Consider the following 19,892-nt stretch of genomic DNA (forward strand, 5'->3'; position numbering starts at 1 on the left):
AGATGTGCAAGCGACTTGTTTCAAAAAACTCGATCTCGTTTTTCCATGCCCCACAAAGACTGAATGGCTAAATCATGTACGAGGTGCCTCTAGGAAGACTCCAAAGATTCATGGAGTTGGAGTTGAATTGTCATAGTTAAACATACTCGGCAGTGCATCTTTCAGTGAAATCGTGTAACTCTTAATGTACCTCCACCAATTCCACCCAACACTCCTAAAAGGAAGGCCTTAACGGAGGTCCTCCTTTTTGAGGTGATCCATCAGCTCAGTCAATTGTATCGCTCTCTCTGCCCTTAGTCTTCCAAAACCGAATGGGGCTTCTGGGGGACTTCGGGTCGGGCTCGTCGTGAATGGCACTGTCATACTGGCCAAACTCGCCTCGTGCACGCTTCACCACTCTTTCAATACCATCCAGCCCCTTCTTGAGCACCTCTAGCTTAGGCCCGTAGCTGATTCTGACAAAGTGGTGGCACGGACTGTCAAAGAGATCTCGTCTCTTGGCAGGATTCAAGTCGAAGAAGATGCCGGGGACCACGATGGTCTTCTCCTGAAGCAGGGCATCGAAGAAGGACAGCCCATTGGAGATGTCCAGCAAGCTGTTCTTGGGCAATGGCGGATCCAGGGTGGTGAGATCCAGCCAGATATAGAAGGTGCTGTCCGGCGTTTCCTGATCCCCTGACCTGAATCCGATTTCGTTCAGCCGTTTGAGGACGTAGTCGCGCTTTGTCTTGAAGTGGCTCTGCAGTGCCTTCATCTCAGCCTTGACCTTGGGGGGGTCTAACATAGGAACGGCCGCCTCCTGGAAGGGGACATTGGTGCCACCGTCAAGATAGCTGCCGCAGGAGCCCAGGGCGGTAATGAAGTCCTTGGGCCCGACAATCCAGGCGACGCGCCACCCAGGCAGTCGAAAGCGCTTGGTCAATCCGTCGATCAGAATGACGTCGTCTTGGTTGACATCGATGACATTGCAAGCTGCCGAGATGGTGCTCCCATCACAGCCCGAACTATAGTTGTAGCCGGCATAGAATTCATCAAAGATCAAGGTTGCTCGGTCTCGACAGATGTCCTGGATCAAGGCAAGCTCCTCAGGATGGAGGGCGTGGCCTGTGGGATTGCGTGGATTCGAGGTCAAGATCACCGATGTGCCTCGCGCCAGCTCTTCCGCGATCTTCTCTGCGTGAATGTGGTATCCATCGTCTTTAGACAGCGGGCTGGGGATGGCGACAAAGTTCTTAAACAGACTCAACATCTAAAGAGTGGCAGAGATTAATCATGGTGTCTTTTTATCCTGCCCCGCGAGGATTGCTCACGAGGGATCACTGACCTCATTGTAGGCGGTGTAATCAGGGATGAAGAAGCCCAAATAGGCATTTCCCAGAACAGCAGCAATGCGAATCAAACCAGCTCTTCCTCCAGGGACAATGCACACATTCTCCCATGAGTACTGAGAGTCTTTTCCTTGCCGGTAATTCTCATTGTACAAGTTTGCGACGGCGGCTCGAAGCGACTTGATGCCTGCGGTGGGACCATATTCTCGACCGTTCAGGGTCAGAGGGATAGAGGTAGGTCGTGCGAAGCAGCCCTCGATGTCATCGTCGACTTCGGGAGCACCTTGGCCAAGGTTAGCCCAGGAATCGGGACTGTCCTGAAACCCGTGCTTGGAGGCTTGCTCAGTACACCTAGAGAAACGAGTCAACAGGTATCCAAAATTTGCAGTCTAGCAAATACCAAATCACACCGGTGCTCCCACGGGTGGTGTCGAGCCCAGCATGAGGCCTGGCGTGGGCCGGATGGGATCTGAGGGTCTGATGCGGACTGGAGCTCCTCTCTTCCTCTGGATGGATGGAAAATCTCCGGCCATCTGGGCTACTGTGCAAAGCAGACCTCAAGGTTGAGACCCGCCGGCCGGATGAAGAGAAGCTCATGGTTTTTAGTGGGATTGTTTCGCCCTTTGCGCCTCGTTAATCGTGGCAAACCGAGGATGAATTTCTTGGCTGGTGAGCCTGAGCCGGGATGAGTAGGAAGATGGTGGGAGAGGGCGAGCGCAAGGAGGGACAACGGAGGGGGGCAGGCAGAAAGAGGGGCGACGGGGAGAGGAGGCCGAGGGGGCCGAGAGGGCCTCCCAACGAGCAGGTCCCTAAATGGGTGGGGTGGTTATAGCTTCGAAGGCGCCTATTGTGAGATCTTGTAGGGAGCATGGAGTACTGACTTAGGTAGGCGCCTTACCCAGAGGATTAGTTAAAGGCGCGCCTAAAGCAGACGGGCAGTTTGGGATTGACTCCGGAGCCCTTAAGGTAGCAAGCACCCCAAGCTAAGTGAGCATAGGCACTTCGAAGACTATTCGTAAGCACAGCCAGTGTCTAGGTAAATATGAGAGGCTGAAGGTTTACAGCAAAACACCGGTATGGCCATCATTCTTTTATATGTTCAGAGTACTCCCTACTATGGACGCTTTTCTTTTTCTTTTTCTTTTCTGGCGGTCAGCTCATCTCCTCAGGTCGAAGCGGCACGTGGTCCAACAGGTAGAGTGACAGGATTGATTTCAGATCAGGATATCGATTACACTTCCACAGCCGACCAGTGCTACTTCAGTTCCCCGGGCGGTTGTGTTCCTGGATACTACGGTATCATTCAAATGCCGCCATGCAGCAAGTTAGAAGAAAACCTCTCAGAAGACTTGATTGTCGTTCCTAGTACCTTGGTCAATGGTACATGCAATAGACTACTTGGGTCCATCCAGTCATCGATGCCCCTGGAGCTCCTTTATTCATACCTATCAACGATCGTACATAGAGACAGCCGATCGGGCTAGCACGGCTAGCCGCGCTCAGCCTGTCGATGTATATATCCCATACCGCTAACTAGCCTGACAAGTGTCGGCGACTCGGATCTAGTGGAAGGTTTTCCGGTTCCATCAAGACCGACTTTCGAGGGAATCACTCAAAGAAGTAGCCGACAATCTACTCTGCCCTGCCACATCCGAGGTGGTTGGTATCAGGTCACGGAGCTAGTGACCAACAAGCACGATGGGTACTACTCGACAGGTACTACTAAAAAATGATTTGGCTATAGTGGAGTTCTATTAATGAACAAGTCGATATAAAATACCACGCCCCTCGGGAATGGTTGTTTCGATCTCCGACTGCAACATCTCATCTCAGGCTCCTCCTACTCATATTGGGCGAGGAACTCTAGAGACCCTTTTATCTCCTGGCGCAGGACTTCATGATGTCTCTCACTCCTGATCTTCACTGTCACCTGGTATGGCAAAGGCCGCATCAGGTTTGAGGATGTGAAGGCGTTGACATCCAATGGCTTGTCCTTGATCTCCTCGAATTCAAACGCCCACAACAACTTTGCAGTAACGCGCCACATGCTTCTCTCCGCAAGGTGGATTCCTGGACACATTCTGCGGCCGGCGCCGTAGCCATAATGATGTACGAAATGTTAGTTTCATCGTCATTTCTAAGAATGATGGTGGGCTTATCTCGGTTCTCCCAGTCAGGACTTACCGCATAATCGTTCGCCAACTTCTTGTGACTCAGGAAACGATCGGGATTGAAATGATTTGGATCAGGATATACTTCCTCGTTCTGATGGATCGCATATGCGGCAAGCCAAATAGTGCTGTCCTTTGGGAAGAGCATTCCATCGTACCAATCGTCTGCAACCAGTTAGTAGCGTCGAGATAGGAGTCACGCTTTCGGACCTTTCGTTACTCTGTGGGGGATTCCAAGATCGGACCTAGCAATGTTAGAGAGAAGGAAGATAGTGAGTTAATGCCGTATACATAAACTTACGTTGGTCGCCATCTTAATGCTTCCTTGATTATACAATTAATATATGGAAGGCGCTCGAAGTCTGAGAATAGCGGCGTCCTATCCTGTCCACAAACTTGATCTAATTCCTCTCGTGCCTTTTCCTGCACCTCTGGATATTTCGTGATTGCGAGAATGATAGTTAACAGCATGTTAGCAGTAGCTATAAAGTTAGCTCTACTATCTAAGCTCCCGTTGTAGGAATGGGTAAGTATAACTTACTGTCGGCCCCGGCTTCAAGGAATTCGCCAAATAAGTTATTGAAGGCATATTGAGACATTGGCCACCCGCTCTTCTCATACTCTGCTAACTTCATGTCTATGATCGAGTCACGAATGTCTCCATCGGCCCTCCGTTTCTCAACCATTGCCCGGGCTGCCGACCAAGTACTATCCATAAGGCTGCGGACATGATAAGCTCGCTTCTTCCATTTACCAGGGAGATACCACATCCATGGGACTTGGTCGACCGGAGGGTTGGCACCGGGTTCAATGGCTTCGAGCCACTTCTTCTAATTAGGGCACTTCAAAGCATCGTGGTAAGCTTAGAACAAACTCACCTGATCCACAAAGTTGTAGAAATCTTTGTAAAAGAACGATTCAAAGTCCTTGGCCCGGAAACCCCAGGCCAGAATCGCCGCCACGGAGGATGCATAGAGACGAGCGTAGTCATAAATTTGATCAGGGTGCTCAAGGACCCGGTTCAGAAACACAACGGATCTATTCTGATTAGCTGAGATCCTCGTCGGGGTAAGCATTCATACTCGGCCTCTTGAACTCGGAAATGTTTCTCATCCAGGCTTTTAGGGTTAAGATTTCTCGTCAACACCGAACGCTTCTCTCGCCATTGCGTGGTCGCTTGTTCGAAGGTCATGTGGCACCCGCGGCTCATGAATAGCGGTACAGCAAGGTGAGGACGGTTCGAAAATATGCTTCCCTTCTTATCCAATAACTCGTAACAAGCTTTCCGGTCCGCGATCACGATCATCGTGTCGTTGAATACCTTGAGCGAGAAAATTGGCCCATACTGCACCATCCAATTGTGAAATCTAGCATGTCAGCACTCAGCTTTTATGGAACAAAATGGTCATACTTTTTACCCAGTCCGGTAAGGGGAATTTGATGTGCATTGCCGAGAATTGGGATAGTCGGTGGGCCTGGAGGCAAGCGAGAGTCTCGTCGACCAATGCGTAAAATCCAAAGCAGCGTGAGAATGCTTACGACGAGGACTGTTGCAACCACAATCATCTTGCATATACCATCTCAAAAAGTTCGCCTTGACTTTGGGCATTCCAAGGATGGAAGCTGCATTATTACGGCTTGTATAGATATCGCCATCCGAGTCAAGGTGATTGGTGGAACAATTGAAGGGACCTCTTCGGTCGGACATTCAAGCGGTAGCGTTCCCACCGATAACTCCATCAATTGGCCGACTCGTGGCTTTTGCTGGTTCTCGAGTGGTCTGAGTGAAAGGGGCCCTGAGCCTGGACACCGAGGCTTCGAGTTTATCCCTGTCAGCCACCCTCGACTGGAACGATGGGCACCAGATGGCGGTCTTTACGTGATGGGTTGCTGGTTACACGGCAGAAAATCACTTAAGAACAGATCCTCTTAGGTACTGTAATAGAGAGAATTTCTAAGTGGTTGGGCACTGTTTACTTGGGATCCAGTTCTAGCACAGGAATAGAACGGACAGGTCCAGTACATCCCTCTCCCATGGAAGCAGTCGTCTTGCCGCTGTCACACAGGATCATTTGTCCGTTAATACAAGCTGCGGAACTAGAGGCGAGGAACAACTGTACATTCGCGATCTCTGATGGGTCCTGCACTCGATTGTAATAGTACTTTTGAGCTGCAAGCATGCCAGCTCTTTCAAAGAACCATTGGTGATTTTCCTTAATCTTTGTTTGATCCATGCTGTTCGAGTACTCTCCTTTTTCTGCGTTCTGGGATACCGTAAGAATACTGCTCTCTGTGAAGCCCGGCGCCACACCATTCACTCGAATATTGCTGGCCGAAAGCTGTATTGAAGCTGCTGCAATCAAACCATGGAGTGCGGTCTTAGCAGTGGCTGCCAAAGGTCAGTTTGCGGTCAACTGCTTGGCTAGACTTGACAAACCATATGGCAGATCGGAATATGAACCCAAGTAGGATGCGCAAGATCCAGTGACAACAAAACATCCTCCAGGGGTCGGCTTGATTGTTGAAGTCACCATCATGGCTGGGCTTCCATACTTGATAGCCAAGAAAGGCCCCTTTGCCATCACATTCATTTGTCGCTCATAATGCATAATTTCGGTGTCGATGAGATCTCTGTCATTTCTCAGCTTCATCTTACCCGGCTATATCCCGTGCTCACCTGTAGTTGGCGAAACCAGCGTTTGCAAAGAAAAAGTCGAAACGGCCATGAGTCTTCACTATTTCTTTGACAATTTCTTGAGTGCGTTGTTCATCGGAAACGTCTAATAAACGAGCTTCGATGATTGTGCCATAGCCAGCTTTTCGGACTTCTTCCTGCAGTGTCGGGGCCGCGCCAAGGTTGAGGTCACACGCATATACTGCTAGAGCTCCGGCCTCTGCTAACTTCTTCACCAACTCACGACCGATGCCATGTGGCGTTCCGGCTCCAGTAACTATTCCAACCTGTCCATCCATTTCGTATCGAGAGGCCGAAGTCATTCCGTCTGCCTTCCAAGGTTTAGATAAAGTGCTCGCCAAACAGGTTGATGGGTTTACACTGAGGAGTATGGCTCCGTTCAGCAACCACATCATTTATAGAATAGTACGAATTGAGCCACACGCTTCTCGCCCCGGCGCAGGACTCACCTCGGATTCACCGAAATCAAATGTGGTAATTCGGTATAACTCCAGCATCTATCTAAGATATGGTGTCAAGTACCGTGCTGGGCTTGAAACATTCCTGTTGCTCGCTTGGTGAGAGCCTCTTTCGTATCTCTTAGCTGAGGCCGGTAGTTGCCGATTCAGACTCTGTCCGATTTTGATGTGAGTTATCTGAGCACCATCTCAAGATTTCAGACTAGGTCTATATTTGACCGATCTATATCCCGGGCCCCGAACAAGAGCGCGCAAACAAGGAGAATGTCTCATTTTTGTCCTAGTAATGGTGGAGGGTCCTACACTGGGTGGCCAAGGTGTTGGTCGATGAACTAAATTAAAGCGGTTTCAAAACTTATACCCTCATATGGGCAGAGCGCATCATGCCAACGCAAAGGCTGTGTCCGGAATACATTCTCATCCTCTTGCGAATCACGCCCTAACCGAAAACTCCCAAAGAGTCCTGTCCGTGTGCCCAAATCTTCTTTAACCGCATCCTCGAGATGCGCCACCCTTCAGACGTGCGTACGAAGTCGAAATGGTAAGGGCCGCCGAATGAATAGTTATCCGCCGGGTTTGCGGTCCTCGGGGTGGCAGCAAACCATAGGTAAGAGCGGCCAGTTGCCCGGTCAGAGCCATCTACCTCAAACTGAAAATTCGTCATGCTGTGTTGAAGGCCCTCAAAGATGTTTTCTGCACTTGCGGCCTTCGCAATGGCCTCTCGCCCGCGCACTTCTGGCCAACTCTCATAGTGCATTGAGCCATCCTCGGTGAACGTCTCTGAATAGCTTTTCCAATCTCTCGCGTCGGCAATATAGCAGTAGCGATTGAGCAACGCTCCCAACTGTTCTCTGTCTTCTATAACTCTCAACCTCCTTTCGAGCTGCCCAATGCGGTCTGTCTGGTCTGCCATGATCTTTTGGTGAACGGATTGGGAGTTGAAAGAGGCCCCGTTCAAGTTTATCATCTGTTTAATCGACAAACCTGCCACAGCCCACTCGATGCAAATACGTCATATATATACAGTTCAAGTTGCTACTTTTCCAGATCTCGCATTAAATATGTTGAATTAGTCCGACACTGAGGACGAGCGCTGGTTTGCGTGGCGAGTTCCGGATGTCGCGCGTACACGGAACAGAAGCTTCACATCTCAGTGTCCGCCCCCAGCGAAGTTGGGCCGTCCGAAGTAGCACCATTAACCAAGAACTAGATTGTGTCAGCTTATGGTATTCTCGATGAATTTAATTTTGTCCATTTCAATCGCGTCGGCCATGACAGGTTGGCATCAACATCTAGTATCGTGACCTTCTCAAGTTCGACAATGAGTGCAAATGGTATATCGGGCAAGGTCTTTGCGGTCAGCGGAGCCGCTTCAGGCATTGGCCGTGCAACAGCGGTGAGACTGGCAGAGCTTGGAGCAAGTGGCCTCGCCCTCAGCGATGTTGATGCTGCAGGCCTGGACGAGTGCAGACAAATTTGTAAGTCCTTCGTAAAGGAGACCGACTGTGATTAATAGAGTAAAGGCTCTAGAGGAACGTGTGAAATATTAACACACTGCACGGATGTCAGCAATGTCGAACAAGTTAATGGCTGGATCGATGACGCGACCAAACATTTCGGCCATGTCGACGGGGCAGCAAACATTGCAGGTATTGCTCTTGGAGATGGGCAGCCAACGGAAAACACGGTCGGTAGATCATATTATTGAGCTTTCCTATCTAATGTTTGGTAGATTCAAACCGAATGGGATAAAATGATAGCTGTAAACCTCACTGGTGTCATGAACGCGATGCGCGCCGAGCTACGGGCCATACGTAGGCCCGGTGGTGCCATCGTCAATATATCTAGCACATCAGGTTTGCGGGGCCTTCCTAACAACGGTGCATACGCCTCGAGCAAATTTGGTGTTATTGGCTTGACAGAATCCGCGGCAGCTGAGTACGGTAAGAAGGGGGTAAGAATTAATGCTGTGTTACCGTAAGTGGGCCTCTTCTTGTGTATCCTATTCTTTGACCGTTTACTTATAGTGGGCCTATCGACACCAAAATATTTCGCGAAGGTGAAGCGAAAGGCATCTTCAGTTCTGATGTCGTCGCCGCTGGTACCTTAATGGGTAGAATGGGCCAGGCGGAGGAAGTGGCCAAGGTGGTAGTTTTCCTTCTTAGTGCCGATGCTTCATTTGTCACGGGGGGTATGTATCCATCCTCCTCTCCAAAATTTTGGACTAATTATCAATGTCAGCTCGCTGGACTGTTGACGGCGGATATTCCGCATGTGGATTCTACAAGGCTGGCTAGACATCGGCGTCAGACCCTAGTCGAGAACCAAGTTAGGGACATGCCATAGCTCCGATTAATGATCCGTCTATCTTATAGCAGACTACTAGGTGAAAGATGGAGGAATAAGATATATTTTGACTCATTATAAGCGTAGTGGTGGGTTCTTAGATGTTGGTTACACCTTTCCATACACGAGCTTCAGCTCTACTATATGCCATGGTACGACAAAGATTGCGTAGTATTCTTTCAGTCCGTCTATGCAAGCTCGGAATGTTGGCTTCTTTTCGAAGTCTTCATGATGGGCCTAGAGTGTTGTTAACGCTGAGTACCAAAAATCGGCTTTGCTCACATACGTCGACAGATCTCCAGTTAATCAGCAGTAGCTGATCTTGAGGATTTTCGACTTGTGGACTAATAAAATAGCCGTCACAGCCCAGATCATTGTTGAGTATGTCTACAACAATCCTCTTGAATTGACCATAATATCCATGGACTCCGCCTTCAACAACCTTTGTCAAAGCTACTTCGATGGCCGGACTATTTAAAGTATTGGTCAAATACTTCATATCATCTAGGCCGGTCGTATCAAGGATCGCATGGTTCTGCCATTGGATTTTTCGCCCATTCATACCAGGTTGAATAAGCTTATTGAACTCGTAGTATCGTTCACCGGTGAAGAATGCCCGGGTCGATCCCAGGTCTTGCCATAGTGCAATTACGATCTGGGTGTGTCTTTCTTCGTGTTTTTTGCCTCTCCACAGCGCACGAAGCCCATTCGCACTAGATTTCTCAGCCAGTACTCCTTGTGGGTGGAACGTACACCTTACCTCTGCAATATCTCGAAAGCTGGCTCAAGGTCTTGGTCAATTTCGGTTTTTGTATGTACAGGCCGGTGTGGTACCACGATAAGCTGCAATACTGAGTGAGACATCCTTAGTACTTGACGTGGAAATCGATAGCGCCTACGCGATTTTTGGATTCGTCTTTATACTAATTGTCCCGTGGCTTCTGTGACGGAGAATCGACTCTCGTTACACTGTTATTGCCCATCCTATTTCGGCCTGGGCAATTATCTTATGGATTTCCATCCCCAGGCGGCCTATTTGCCGATGATGAATAGACAACAATGTCTGACCGAGGACACACCGGTCAGATATCTACGGATACCTAGTTTCGATTCCAAACTTCACAGGTAGTACCCCGTCCATTTATCTCACTCGTATAATTGTAAATACATGGGCTGACTTATGGTGACTGAATTCCACCTTGCTCAGGAAGAATGTCGCATACCGTGCTTTAGAAGGGTCAAGACGCCGCTACAACAAATACCGATAAGCTCCCTGGATGAATACTACTTGATATCCCAGGAGGACGCTAGTCGAATACAACAACGGCGCGTCCAGTAAGCTTGCCGTTGCGAAGTGCCTCATATGCCGCAGGTACTTCGTCAAAGGAAAACTCATCTACATCAATTCTAAGCTTCCCTTCACGTGCAAGTAGACAAACCTCCTCGAGGTCCTGTCGAGTTGATCCGAGTGAAATTGCAAATTCGCAGCTCGTAGCAATCTTGTTCCAGCCTAATTCGACAGTCCCCATTTGCATCCCAACAAGCACTATTCGTCCTCCTGGTCGTGAAATATCAGCTGCTAACTTTAACGACTCGTTAGACCCAACAAAATCAAGTATCCCGTCCACCCCTTTCCCACCTGTTGCTTCGAGAATCTGTTTAGCTGCCAGGGGTCCTGCCTTGAATACCATATCGACGCCAAGTTCCTCAGCAATTTTGATACGGCTTGGGTTCGTGTCGACTGCGTAGACTTTAACTCCAATAAGCATCTTGAGGTACTGGATCGCATAAACCCCAAGTCCGCCAGCCCCGATGACAATGGCCGAAGTTCCAGGTCGTAGGCGATTCTTAACGGTACCAAAAGCGCCATAGGCAGTAACACCGGCGTCTGTGAGGGGAGCATATCTGATGGGATCTTCATCCCCAATCGAAACAAGCTGATCACGAGGACAGATCATGAATTCCGCAAGTCCACCGTCCCAACCAGTACCTCGGTTGATCTCAATTGCTCCACGCCGGTGAGTCAGACAATGCTGTGAGATACCACGGATGCAGTACTCGCAGTGGCTGCAGTGAGGCATATGACGAACAGCCACACCTTCACCAAGTCGCAAATCGGTGACACCTTCTCCAAGAACTTCAATGACACCTGCATTCTCATGCCCGAGCGTGTATGGCGCATCGACTGCTGAAGCGTAAGGATCTGATCCTGGAAGTGAATCTACCATGTCGAGGTCAGAACGGCAAAGGCCTGCCGCTTTCATCCGGATCAAGACCTCGCCCTTTGCAGGTACAGGAATTGGAACATCACAATACTGCCCAGGTTTTCCGTACTCCAGTAAGCGAAAAGCCCGCATTGTTCTCTGTTTTTGAATCATTATTGAAGTCCAAGCAACTTGGTCTTGTACTTGGCTCAATCGACACTCTTAATCCCGACGGAGGTTGGTTTTAAACTGGTGTGTTGTGTAAGCATCAAGGTCTCTGAAAACAGCTCGGACACTTTATAGGTGATGATCCATTGAATAATCGGCTTCATAGAGCTACTAGACCTGATGCCTTGTATTCTCTCTAGCTGTGGGGCACAACTCAAACCCATCTCGGCCTTTGCTTCTTTGGCGCGGCAGGGGGCTTCATATGAAAGTATTTGTGCGCGTGCTTCTCGATGTCCGAAGTTAGCCCTTGGGCCAAAGAATACTTGAGTCAAAATTTTAAGGTCGGTAATCAAAAGCCCCTTGAAACAGCGAAGCCGTGCTGCTCTTGCGGATAACCTGATTTTATGGTGATAGGTGCATGAAGTGCAAAGAGGAGACTCTCGCAATCCTAAACTGTCAAGATCAAGAGCACATTGTGAGAAATGAGCGGGACTATTGATTACGACAATCCTGGTACGAAAGTGCTTCGGCCTGCATTTCTCGCACATGTTGTTCTACGCACAACAGATCATGGAAGCTTTCAGGCTATGGTTGATTTTTGGGTGAAATTTCTCGATGCACAAGTGACCTACCAAAATGAAGTCCTTTCATTTCTCACCTACGACGAAGAACATCATCGAATCGCCATTGGTATCTTCCCCGGGACAATCCAAAGGGTCGGGAAACCAACAGGCTTAGCCCATATAGCGTTCACATACGGTACAATGCAAGAGCTAGCATTGTCCTATCGCCAGCGGAAAGTGTTGGGCATGAGGCCTTTCTGGTGTGTCAATCACGGACCGACAACAAGCCTATACTACCATGATCCGGACGGCAATGAAATTGAAACACAAGTGGATAATTTCGACACCTCAGAAGAAGCTACAGCATTTTTTGAGAGTGCAGAATTCAAAGAAAATCCCATTGGTGTTGACTTCGATCCAGAGGAATTGGTCACCAGGCTCCAGAACGGGGAGAGTGATATATCGATCAAGAAGAGACCATGTATTGGCGCAAGGAAGGGCATTCCGGGGTGCTAGAACAATTAATGCCTCAATGTCTACGGAAGTGGTCGACGTGATTGTTGAGCTTTAACAGTTCCTTCCACAAGTAATAATAGGCGTGTGTTTCTTATTTGGTCTATTTGCACATGCTACACTCTTTCTCAGGTATCCATTGACTGTTTAGGCTTCTGGTCGATGTGACCATTGAAAGCTTGCGATCTGTGGAATTCATGCTTGGTTATAACACCGGCAGTGTCGTTCATTAGTTGGTCGAAAATGTCTGAGTTCTGAAACTCCTCCCAATCCAACCTCGTCCTTGTTCTGACTACCCAGTTAGCATAATTGAATGCTTTTCTCTTGTGAAATGAGGGCGGTTGCAGCATCACCATGACTCACCTGATATATAGGCTTGCCATATTCACATCCAGGGATTCCTTGAGAACAGCGAAGCTCTGTACTTTGATCGTATCGCCTGTCTCACCTGTTTCTCGTGCACGCACACGGTCTGCGAATCCGGATAATGCGCGAATTAAATGCTTTCGCTTCCCTTCAAGCGCCCAAAAATGCATGGCGGTCACGAAACTGTCCTTCGAGTCTTTATCTTTGTCGTCCGACCTAGTCAAGAAGCCGGCATCCATGTCGTAGTAATGTAGATCATAATCAGGGCTGCCCAAGCCCTGAACATTCCGAAGCAGTTTATGTTCGTCTACCAGCTTCATTTCTCGCTTGAAAACCTCAGAAGAAGGATGTCCGATGAAGAATCCTATAGGGTGGGCATATCCTTCGAGCCCCCAGAGTGTGTCCGGTTCCCCATCCACATCCTGGCCCCAGTAGTAAGAGGTCGAATATGGCTCAGTCTGGGAAATTTCGCAAAGGGGAACAAGCCTCTTCTGCCACTGTGAGTAGATGATGAGCTAGTCTGCTTTTATCCTCTGCTTTGACTATCATTGTATACGAACCTCTGGAAAAGCACCTTCCGAGCCTACAACTCGTGCAAGCACGAAAAAATCTGGCATTGATATCTTTTGTCTCTTGATTTCTTCCTTAACTGTGACTGTTGTGCATTATTGCAATTCTGTCTCCAAGTGCAACAGTATTGAATATACCCCATGTTGGGGCCAACAAGGAGAAATCTAGGCAATCTTCATTTGTCCATGGAGTGTGATACACTTCGTTTCCGGTTCTTCGGCAATTGTAGTGGTCCGAAGAGCTTCCGCTCTCGGGATTGAGGCTCGGTCAAATCTTCAACCCAAAGGGATATCCTCGGTGTTCAATATTATTGTACATAGTAGTCCATAATTGATTCTTAACAATTATAGGGCGCTTAAGTACGCATGAGTGTTATGAAAAACGCCTTCTCGCCCTCGTTCTTGTGGGACTAGCGGGCGTACTTCTCAGACCCACCACACACATTATGGTTGAAGTCACAGCTAGCCAGCCATGGGCCTTGTCACCAGTGGCTCTTGTTACAGGAATCTTCATCGTTGCTCTGGGATTCTACAGAGTGCTAAGAATCGGAAGCCGCGACAAACGACTTCCACCAGGGCCACCAACCGTGCCAATTTTGGGAAATCTGCATCTTATCCCCAAGACCGGATTGGGCTTGAAGTAAGAAATGAGACAAAGGGGAGTTTAACATTCACAAGCTGATGGTCTTGAAGATTGAAAGAATGGGGTCAGCAATTTGGTGGCATCTACTCGCTCAAGTTTGGTCCTGGAACTGCCATTGTCTTGTTTGATCGAAAGGCCATTCACCATTTACTGGACAAGAAGGGCACAATATACTCCGAACGACCCCACAATTATGTGCCTCACCTGGTCACTGGTGGTGATAGTTTCGCGTTCATGGACAGCACACCGCTGTGGAGAGCGGAAAGAAAGGTTGCTGCACATAACCTCTCAGTATGTTTCGTCCTGCATTTCAATCTTTCATGATTGTCGCTAATCAGCCATACTAGCCACGCATGCTGGACGAAAAGGTTGGAAAGATCCAAGATGCCGAGTAAGTTTTGCATTGAATGGCCCTAACTCGTTCTGATGACGCCTGCAGATCTGTTATCTTCCTGAATGACATTGTTGAAAACCCAGCGGGCTATTACAAAAGCTTTAAGCGAATTACGTCTTCCGTTGCAAACGCAGTGGTATGGGGTCATAGAGGCCCTGAATATGACAGCTTCTGGGGTCGTGTAAGTGCGCCAAAGATGATTGAGAATGCTATGCTAACTTACCAACCCAGGCAGTTTATGACGCCATGGACAACTATTCCGCTTCGCTAGAACCTGGCGCAAACCCGCCAGTCGATGAATTCCCTTTCCTTAAATACCTTCCATCGCGATTTGCGTACTGGAAACGACGTGCGAAAAGCTCATACAAATGTATGGATGACACCTGGACTGAGGCACGTCGAAGAGTGCAAGAGCGGCGCGCTAAAGGCAAGAAGCGCTTGTCAATAATTGATTCAATACTAGATGGAGAGAAGCATGGAGATCTGCAGGTCACCGACAAGCAGCTGAACCACTTCCTAGGAGTTCTCGTGGAAGGAGGTGCGGATACCACTGCCTCAGCTACTTTGACCTCGATCATGCATCTGGCGCTTCATCCTGAAGTCCAGAAGAAGGCTCAATTGGAACTAGATGCCGTGTGTGGAACCGACAGGTGAGCAGTGTTTCCTATCCAGCTGCGTCAAAGCTAATTTGATTGGAAAGACTCCCATTATGGTCTGATTTCGCAGAGCTGCCCTACATCAATTGTATTATAAAGGAGGCTTTGCGCATCCACCCAGTGCTTCCGCTGGGCGTCCCACATCGTGTCAATCAGGACGATTGGTATGAGGGCATGCTTATACCTAAGAACGCGACCGTCATCATTCCAATATGGGGTATGCACATGAGCGAGATGACCGGGTACAAAAGTCCAATGATTTACAACCCGGATCGCTTTCTCGCCTGGCCTCGACTTGCTGATGCATACGCTGGATCTCCTGATTACAGGAACCGAGACCATTACACTTACGGCGCTGGTCGACGAATTTGCCCTGGAATCCATCTGGCCGAGCGTACCCAATTTAGAATGACGTCGCGGCTTCTTTGGGCGTTTGAAATCCAGCAAAAGAAGGATGCAGATGGGAACTTCATACCCATCGATATCAATGCTTATCACGAAGGTATCAGCCATACTCCAAAGGAATTCCCGGTCGAATTCAAGTTAAGGAGCCAAGAGCACTTGGAGACCATTCTTAAGGAACTTCAAGTAGCAAAGGAGTTCCTGCAGCAGTTTGACGATTAGTAGTGGTCTTCAAAGCCCCGGATGCTCAAGAGCTAGCATTTTCTGCGGACATTCCGAGATTAGGCGGACAGTATGCGTAGATGCTTCCCGGCAGAAAAATCGGAAGCATGTGGCATTGGCTCCGCTTCTGACTAGAAAACTTAATGTAAATATCTCTCAAAAGATATGAGAGAATTCCCCTCAGTTTTCCGTCGAATTGGTCCGACCTCTCACGGAGACCGAAGTCATGCCAAACCACTTAGAAGGTCAAGTCCGAGTATCAGTATGCGGAGGATTCTGTGCCTAGTGTCGAAAAATGGATGGTGAGCTAGCCGGCTTTCCTTCATCTTTCCGCAAGGCATCATATATGTCTTTCATTTCAGTAGAATACTCCTTTGTATCGAAGATCGGACAGATTCATTCTTGAGAGAAGATGGCTTTCTTAGCCCTCCATGGGTAAGTCGAGTGCCCTTCCCGAAGGTCAACGTCGATCGACAGCGCGTCACACAAGTTTTGGAAAGTATTTCTAACCTATTATGCTGTTAAAGGTCAGCATTCATAACTGGTGCAGGTGGCTCCGTTGGGCGAGCCGCTGCACTTGGTCTCGCACGTCATGGAGTGACCAGAATAGCTGGATTAGATGTGCATGAAAAAACACTCCAGGAGACAAAGTCCGCCCTGTCACAGGCGTATCCCGAGGTGGAATTTCTCCCAGTACAGGCGGACCTCGCAAACGAAGACTCAGTGTCCAACGCTATCATGAACGTGTGGACTAAATTTGGTCGCGTTGATTATGCTATCAATAATGCGGGAGTTGGACAACCACTAGCCTCTACTGGCAATACCGCTATCACAGATTTCGACAAGGTCATGGCCATTAACTTTCGAGGGGTTTGGCTATGTGAGAAGCATGAATTGCGGTACATGCGGGAGCAGGAGCCTCGACCAGTACACTCTATTAACAAGTCGATAGTTGAACGCGGATCGATTGTCAACGTTTCCTCGATCCTGGGTTTCATGGCCATGCCCAATCTTGGAATTTATAATTCGTCAAAGCACGCCATCTTGGGACTGACTAGGACTGATGCGATCGATTATGCGAAAGAAGGTATAAGGATCAACGCAGTGGCACCTGGATTCATTGACACACCTCTCTTATTAGAAGAAACACGAATTGCTCTCAAGAAAACCATAGACAGAATTCCTCAAGGGCGGTTAGCAAGCCCAGAAGAAGTGGCTGATGCTATCTGCCTCTTGTCTAGTGGGGTAGCAACCCACATTACTGGCGTCACTTTGCCTGTCGATGGTGGGATGACCGTCACCTAGGAATAAGCCCCTGAAGCGTGCAAGACAAGACCAGGATTGTATACCGAGGACTTTGGATAGTTTATTCCTCTGTCATGCAGTAAATTTCATGAGTCTAAGTCCTTGATCGGGAGCAGAGACAGTACAGATTCAAGTAGTTTGACTCTAGCTCGTTCATCTCAGCTCGTCGCTAAAAGAACAATGGAGATTGATAAATTCTGAGTCTTACCGACCGTGTGTATTTTCTACATTCATTGGGGGAGGCGTGTAGGACTTCCTACCTTCTTTCGACCCTGGGGTAATAAGCTCACGTGATTTTAAAGTTTCGATATTCAAGACGAATATCAAACGTCTCTGGCCAAATGAAGAAGTACCAACAGACTTTATTGAGACTCTATTTTGAGATCTAGTTCATTGTCGATGTATTTCGTTCCAAGAGTCACTCTCGGCATCGGGTTTGAAAGAAAGTCAACAACAAGTTCTTGGATGAGTAACTGCATCCCTATGTTATATAAACAGTTGGTTCCATTTCCTCCATGCATGGATATTTTTTTCAAGTGTGAAGCCCTATATCACAGTATCTCAAAATTTAGTCACTCGATGGTCACTTATAGGCGCCCGCATCCGTACTTTGATAGCTATGGTGTGTTGGTCCCATCCGATACACAACAGATCATTTTCTTTCTTCGGTGACCCCAATGTCTTCGTTCTGTACATGATGCTCCTTTACATATTGTCCAATATCTTGTTGGTTAAGGCTTTTAGCCTCTAGAGCATGTTCGAAGTCAATGGCAACCTCATCACCAAACTTGGCCCCAAGCTCCTCCAGAGAAATACCTGCAGTCTGAGGAAATGTCAGAACAGTAATACTCCTGAGTAATTTGGCGCTTTGAAACTCACCTCTGGTAGCCAGTGGCAAGGTATCACAAGGCCAATGGTGACACAGATGAAGACCAAGTAATACTTCCAACCAATAGAGCTAAAAGCCTGAGCAGCAGGGGCGGTCGACCAAATCGAAAAGATATAAAAGCCAAAATATGAAACCGCGGAGCCTTTGCTACGCAGATGGGTGGGCCAAATTTCGCAGCCATATACGTATCCAACGCATTCCAAAGTGCAGCAGAAGTAGAAGGCAATGATGAAGTAGATTGCAACAGCACCCCGGATTCCATTGAGGTTAGTGCTATCAAGGTACTTTGCTTGTAAGGCAGCTTCAATGGCAAGCAAAACAACCATGCCCCAGCCACCAGCCACTGTGAGATATGTCAGACGAGAGAAACGCAAAGCAGCCGATGACTTACCAATCAGTTTCACACGACCGATTCTGTCGATCAGGTAAATGTTGACGAAGCAACCAAGGAACAAGCACACTGTCCAGACTAGTGCCAACGTCAGCTGGAGGACTGTGCTGTAGCCCAGGGCACCGAAGAGTCTAGGAGTAAGATTTGCAATGACCGTGATGCCTGTTGATTGTGCCATGGTCCACACAAGAAGAGTGCAGAGGAGTCGCTTTCTCATGGATGGAGTGCGAAAGATGAACGACCAGCTACGCGGTTGAGAGCGATCATGCTCGACCTGTGCCACAATCTGTGCCAATTCGGCCTGTGCCACTCTTCCGTTGGGATCATTCTTAGTCCTGTGAATTCGCATGAGAATGTTTCCTGCTTCTTCCGGTTTGCTGTGCTCAACCAGCCACCTTGGCGATTCTGGGAGCGCCAACAGCGAAACGAAAAGGGCCACGCCAAAGAATGTGGCTATACAGTAATTAAGTCGCCACTGATATGACTCGGTAACAAAGTGGAAGCCAAGCGCGGCGCAGGAAGAGAGAATATAGCCTAGGACAATAAAGTTGCCCTGCAATCCGACCAGGAGCCCTCTGCTATGGGCAGGCGCAATCTCACTCAAGTACACAGGAGTATTGGTAATGACCATGCCAGCACCAAAGCCTGTAATGTACCGGCCGACGAGGAACATGGCTATGTGAGGTGCTCCAGCTTGAAGGGCGTTGCCAACGCTGAGAAGAACGGCTGCGACACGGGTGGCACCCTTGCGGCCCCATTTATTTGAAATCCATGCCTGACCGATAGCGCCGAGAAGAGCGCAGCCAAAGAAGCTGATGGAACAGGCGTCAATACAGAAGTCGAAGTGCTGGTACGGCTTCGAGACTTACCCGGAGACAATGGCATCGATCAATGGGAGTGCGTTGGAGCCACTCAAAAATTTGACTCCAAAGGATGTCTGTGCAAGAGTGCCAGCTATGACATTGTTCGAGTAGCCATAATTGAAGCTGGCCAAAGCAGCAGCACATATGAGCTATTAACCGTTATCATAGACTCGTGCAAACCAGGTGAGATTTGGCTTACGAGAATGTTCACCAAGCTTGTGTGGCCTTTCACAGGCACAGGTGAAACCACTGTCATTGTGATGGGTGAGAAGAGTGTATGATGGCTGATATTCAAAACTCAGTACCGGAAGCGTCTTGGGAATCCGACTATTGAAACTCCTTTGGATCTAAAACAATCATGCCATCTGTACAGGAATTCGTCTTTATAATTGGAATTTCTGTGATTCAACCCAGCTTCCTTCGCAACTTTGAAGTCGCTCGAGCAGCTCCATGCCCGCGTCGGGGTGCGTTAAATGGTGGGGCAGATTTCATGGGGAGGCCGAGTGGAGCCAGACCGGATGTGTCCGACAAGTCCTGCAGGAACATGAGCGAAGAGATGCCGGCTGACCGAGGCGGAAGACAGAAATTCTGTTGCTTTAGCTCGTTACCAATGTGCGACCCTTTTGTAAATCTCTGGCCAGATTCATGTATGTACCCTGTGCTATGGTGGCGTAGGAGCATAACATGTGGTAGAGCTCTTTCCAGCTTCGACTCCCCAGCAGCCCATTCTCGAATCATCTTTCCTG

General features: G+C 48.6%; 12 protein-coding genes across 12 annotated transcripts; 4 read left to right on the forward strand and 8 right to left on the reverse strand.

Annotated features, from left to right (window-relative positions):
- Window positions 1-265: 265 nt before the first annotated feature.
- A1O9_12297 (uncharacterized protein) lies at window positions 266-1,861 on the reverse strand (the record flags this gene model as incomplete). Its single annotated transcript, XM_013398798.1, has 3 exons — window positions 266-1,249; window positions 1,325-1,679; window positions 1,737-1,861. 3 exons carry the CDS (start codon window positions 1,859-1,861, stop codon window positions 266-268), a joined length of 1,464 nt encoding a protein of 487 aa, XP_013254252.1.
- Window positions 1,862-3,168: 1,307 nt separating this feature from the next.
- On the reverse strand, window positions 3,169-3,375 carry A1O9_12298 (uncharacterized protein; the record flags this gene model as incomplete). The annotated part of the gene is made up of 1 exon (XM_013398799.1): window positions 3,169-3,375. The coding sequence occupies one exon, from the start codon at window positions 3,373-3,375 to the stop codon at window positions 3,169-3,171; it is 207 nt and encodes a 68-aa protein (XP_013254253.1).
- An 84-nt stretch (window positions 3,376-3,459) lies between these two features.
- Window positions 3,460-4,805, reverse strand: A1O9_12299 (uncharacterized protein; the record flags this gene model as incomplete). The annotated part of the gene is made up of 7 exons (XM_013398800.1): window positions 3,460-3,465; window positions 3,513-3,664; window positions 3,710-3,744; window positions 3,801-3,981; window positions 4,041-4,323; window positions 4,378-4,537; window positions 4,582-4,805. The coding sequence occupies 7 exons, from the start codon at window positions 4,803-4,805 to the stop codon at window positions 3,460-3,462; spliced, it is 1,041 nt and encodes a 346-aa protein (XP_013254254.1).
- A 667-nt stretch (window positions 4,806-5,472) lies between these two features.
- Window positions 5,473-6,472, reverse strand: A1O9_12300 (uncharacterized protein; the record flags this gene model as incomplete). Its single annotated transcript, XM_013398801.1, has 3 exons — window positions 5,473-5,888; window positions 5,937-6,130; window positions 6,177-6,472. The coding sequence occupies 3 exons, from the start codon at window positions 6,470-6,472 to the stop codon at window positions 5,473-5,475; spliced, it is 906 nt and encodes a 301-aa protein (XP_013254255.1).
- A 619-nt stretch (window positions 6,473-7,091) lies between these two features.
- A1O9_12301 (uncharacterized protein) lies at window positions 7,092-7,565 on the reverse strand (the record flags this gene model as incomplete). The annotated part of the gene is made up of 1 exon (XM_013398802.1): window positions 7,092-7,565. The coding sequence occupies one exon, from the start codon at window positions 7,563-7,565 to the stop codon at window positions 7,092-7,094; it is 474 nt and encodes a 157-aa protein (XP_013254256.1).
- Window positions 7,566-7,973: 408 nt separating this feature from the next.
- A1O9_12302 (uncharacterized protein) lies at window positions 7,974-8,949 on the forward strand (the record flags this gene model as incomplete). The annotated part of the gene is made up of 5 exons (XM_013398803.1): window positions 7,974-8,130; window positions 8,176-8,339; window positions 8,385-8,629; window positions 8,680-8,843; window positions 8,894-8,949. 5 exons carry the CDS (start codon window positions 7,974-7,976, stop codon window positions 8,947-8,949), a joined length of 786 nt encoding a protein of 261 aa, XP_013254257.1.
- A 1,356-nt stretch (window positions 8,950-10,305) lies between these two features.
- Window positions 10,306-11,376, reverse strand: A1O9_12303 (uncharacterized protein; the record flags this gene model as incomplete). The annotated part of the gene is made up of 1 exon (XM_013398804.1): window positions 10,306-11,376. One exon carries the CDS (start codon window positions 11,374-11,376, stop codon window positions 10,306-10,308), a length of 1,071 nt encoding a protein of 356 aa, XP_013254258.1.
- A 476-nt stretch (window positions 11,377-11,852) lies between these two features.
- A1O9_12304 (uncharacterized protein) lies at window positions 11,853-12,449 on the forward strand (the record flags this gene model as incomplete). The annotated part of the gene is made up of 1 exon (XM_013398805.1): window positions 11,853-12,449. The coding sequence occupies one exon, from the start codon at window positions 11,853-11,855 to the stop codon at window positions 12,447-12,449; it is 597 nt and encodes a 198-aa protein (XP_013254259.1).
- Window positions 12,450-12,574: 125 nt separating this feature from the next.
- Window positions 12,575-13,429, reverse strand: A1O9_12305 (uncharacterized protein; the record flags this gene model as incomplete). Its single annotated transcript, XM_013398806.1, has 3 exons — window positions 12,575-12,734; window positions 12,810-13,309; window positions 13,373-13,429. 3 exons carry the CDS (start codon window positions 13,427-13,429, stop codon window positions 12,575-12,577), a joined length of 717 nt encoding a protein of 238 aa, XP_013254260.1.
- Window positions 13,430-13,827: 398 nt separating this feature from the next.
- A1O9_12306 (uncharacterized protein) lies at window positions 13,828-15,698 on the forward strand (the record flags this gene model as incomplete). Its single annotated transcript, XM_013398807.1, has 6 exons — window positions 13,828-14,021; window positions 14,075-14,315; window positions 14,372-14,415; window positions 14,464-14,599; window positions 14,650-15,068; window positions 15,119-15,698. The coding sequence occupies 6 exons, from the start codon at window positions 13,828-13,830 to the stop codon at window positions 15,696-15,698; spliced, it is 1,614 nt and encodes a 537-aa protein (XP_013254261.1).
- Window positions 15,699-16,110: 412 nt separating this feature from the next.
- Window positions 16,111-17,003, forward strand: A1O9_12307 (uncharacterized protein; the record flags this gene model as incomplete). The annotated part of the gene is made up of 2 exons (XM_013398808.1): window positions 16,111-16,133; window positions 16,226-17,003. The coding sequence occupies 2 exons, from the start codon at window positions 16,111-16,113 to the stop codon at window positions 17,001-17,003; spliced, it is 801 nt and encodes a 266-aa protein (XP_013254262.1).
- A 652-nt stretch (window positions 17,004-17,655) lies between these two features.
- A1O9_12308 (uncharacterized protein) lies at window positions 17,656-19,402 on the reverse strand (the record flags this gene model as incomplete). The annotated part of the gene is made up of 5 exons (XM_013398809.1): window positions 17,656-17,826; window positions 17,883-18,235; window positions 18,284-19,095; window positions 19,153-19,295; window positions 19,346-19,402. The coding sequence occupies 5 exons, from the start codon at window positions 19,400-19,402 to the stop codon at window positions 17,656-17,658; spliced, it is 1,536 nt and encodes a 511-aa protein (XP_013254263.1).
- Between the last annotated feature and the right edge of the window lie 490 nt (window positions 19,403-19,892).

This window comes from Exophiala aquamarina, assembly GCF_000709125.1.
Source record: "Exophiala aquamarina CBS 119918 chromosome Unknown aczIA-supercont1.22, whole genome shotgun sequence".
Lineage (NCBI taxonomy): Eukaryota > Fungi > Ascomycota > Eurotiomycetes > Chaetothyriales > Herpotrichiellaceae > Exophiala > Exophiala aquamarina.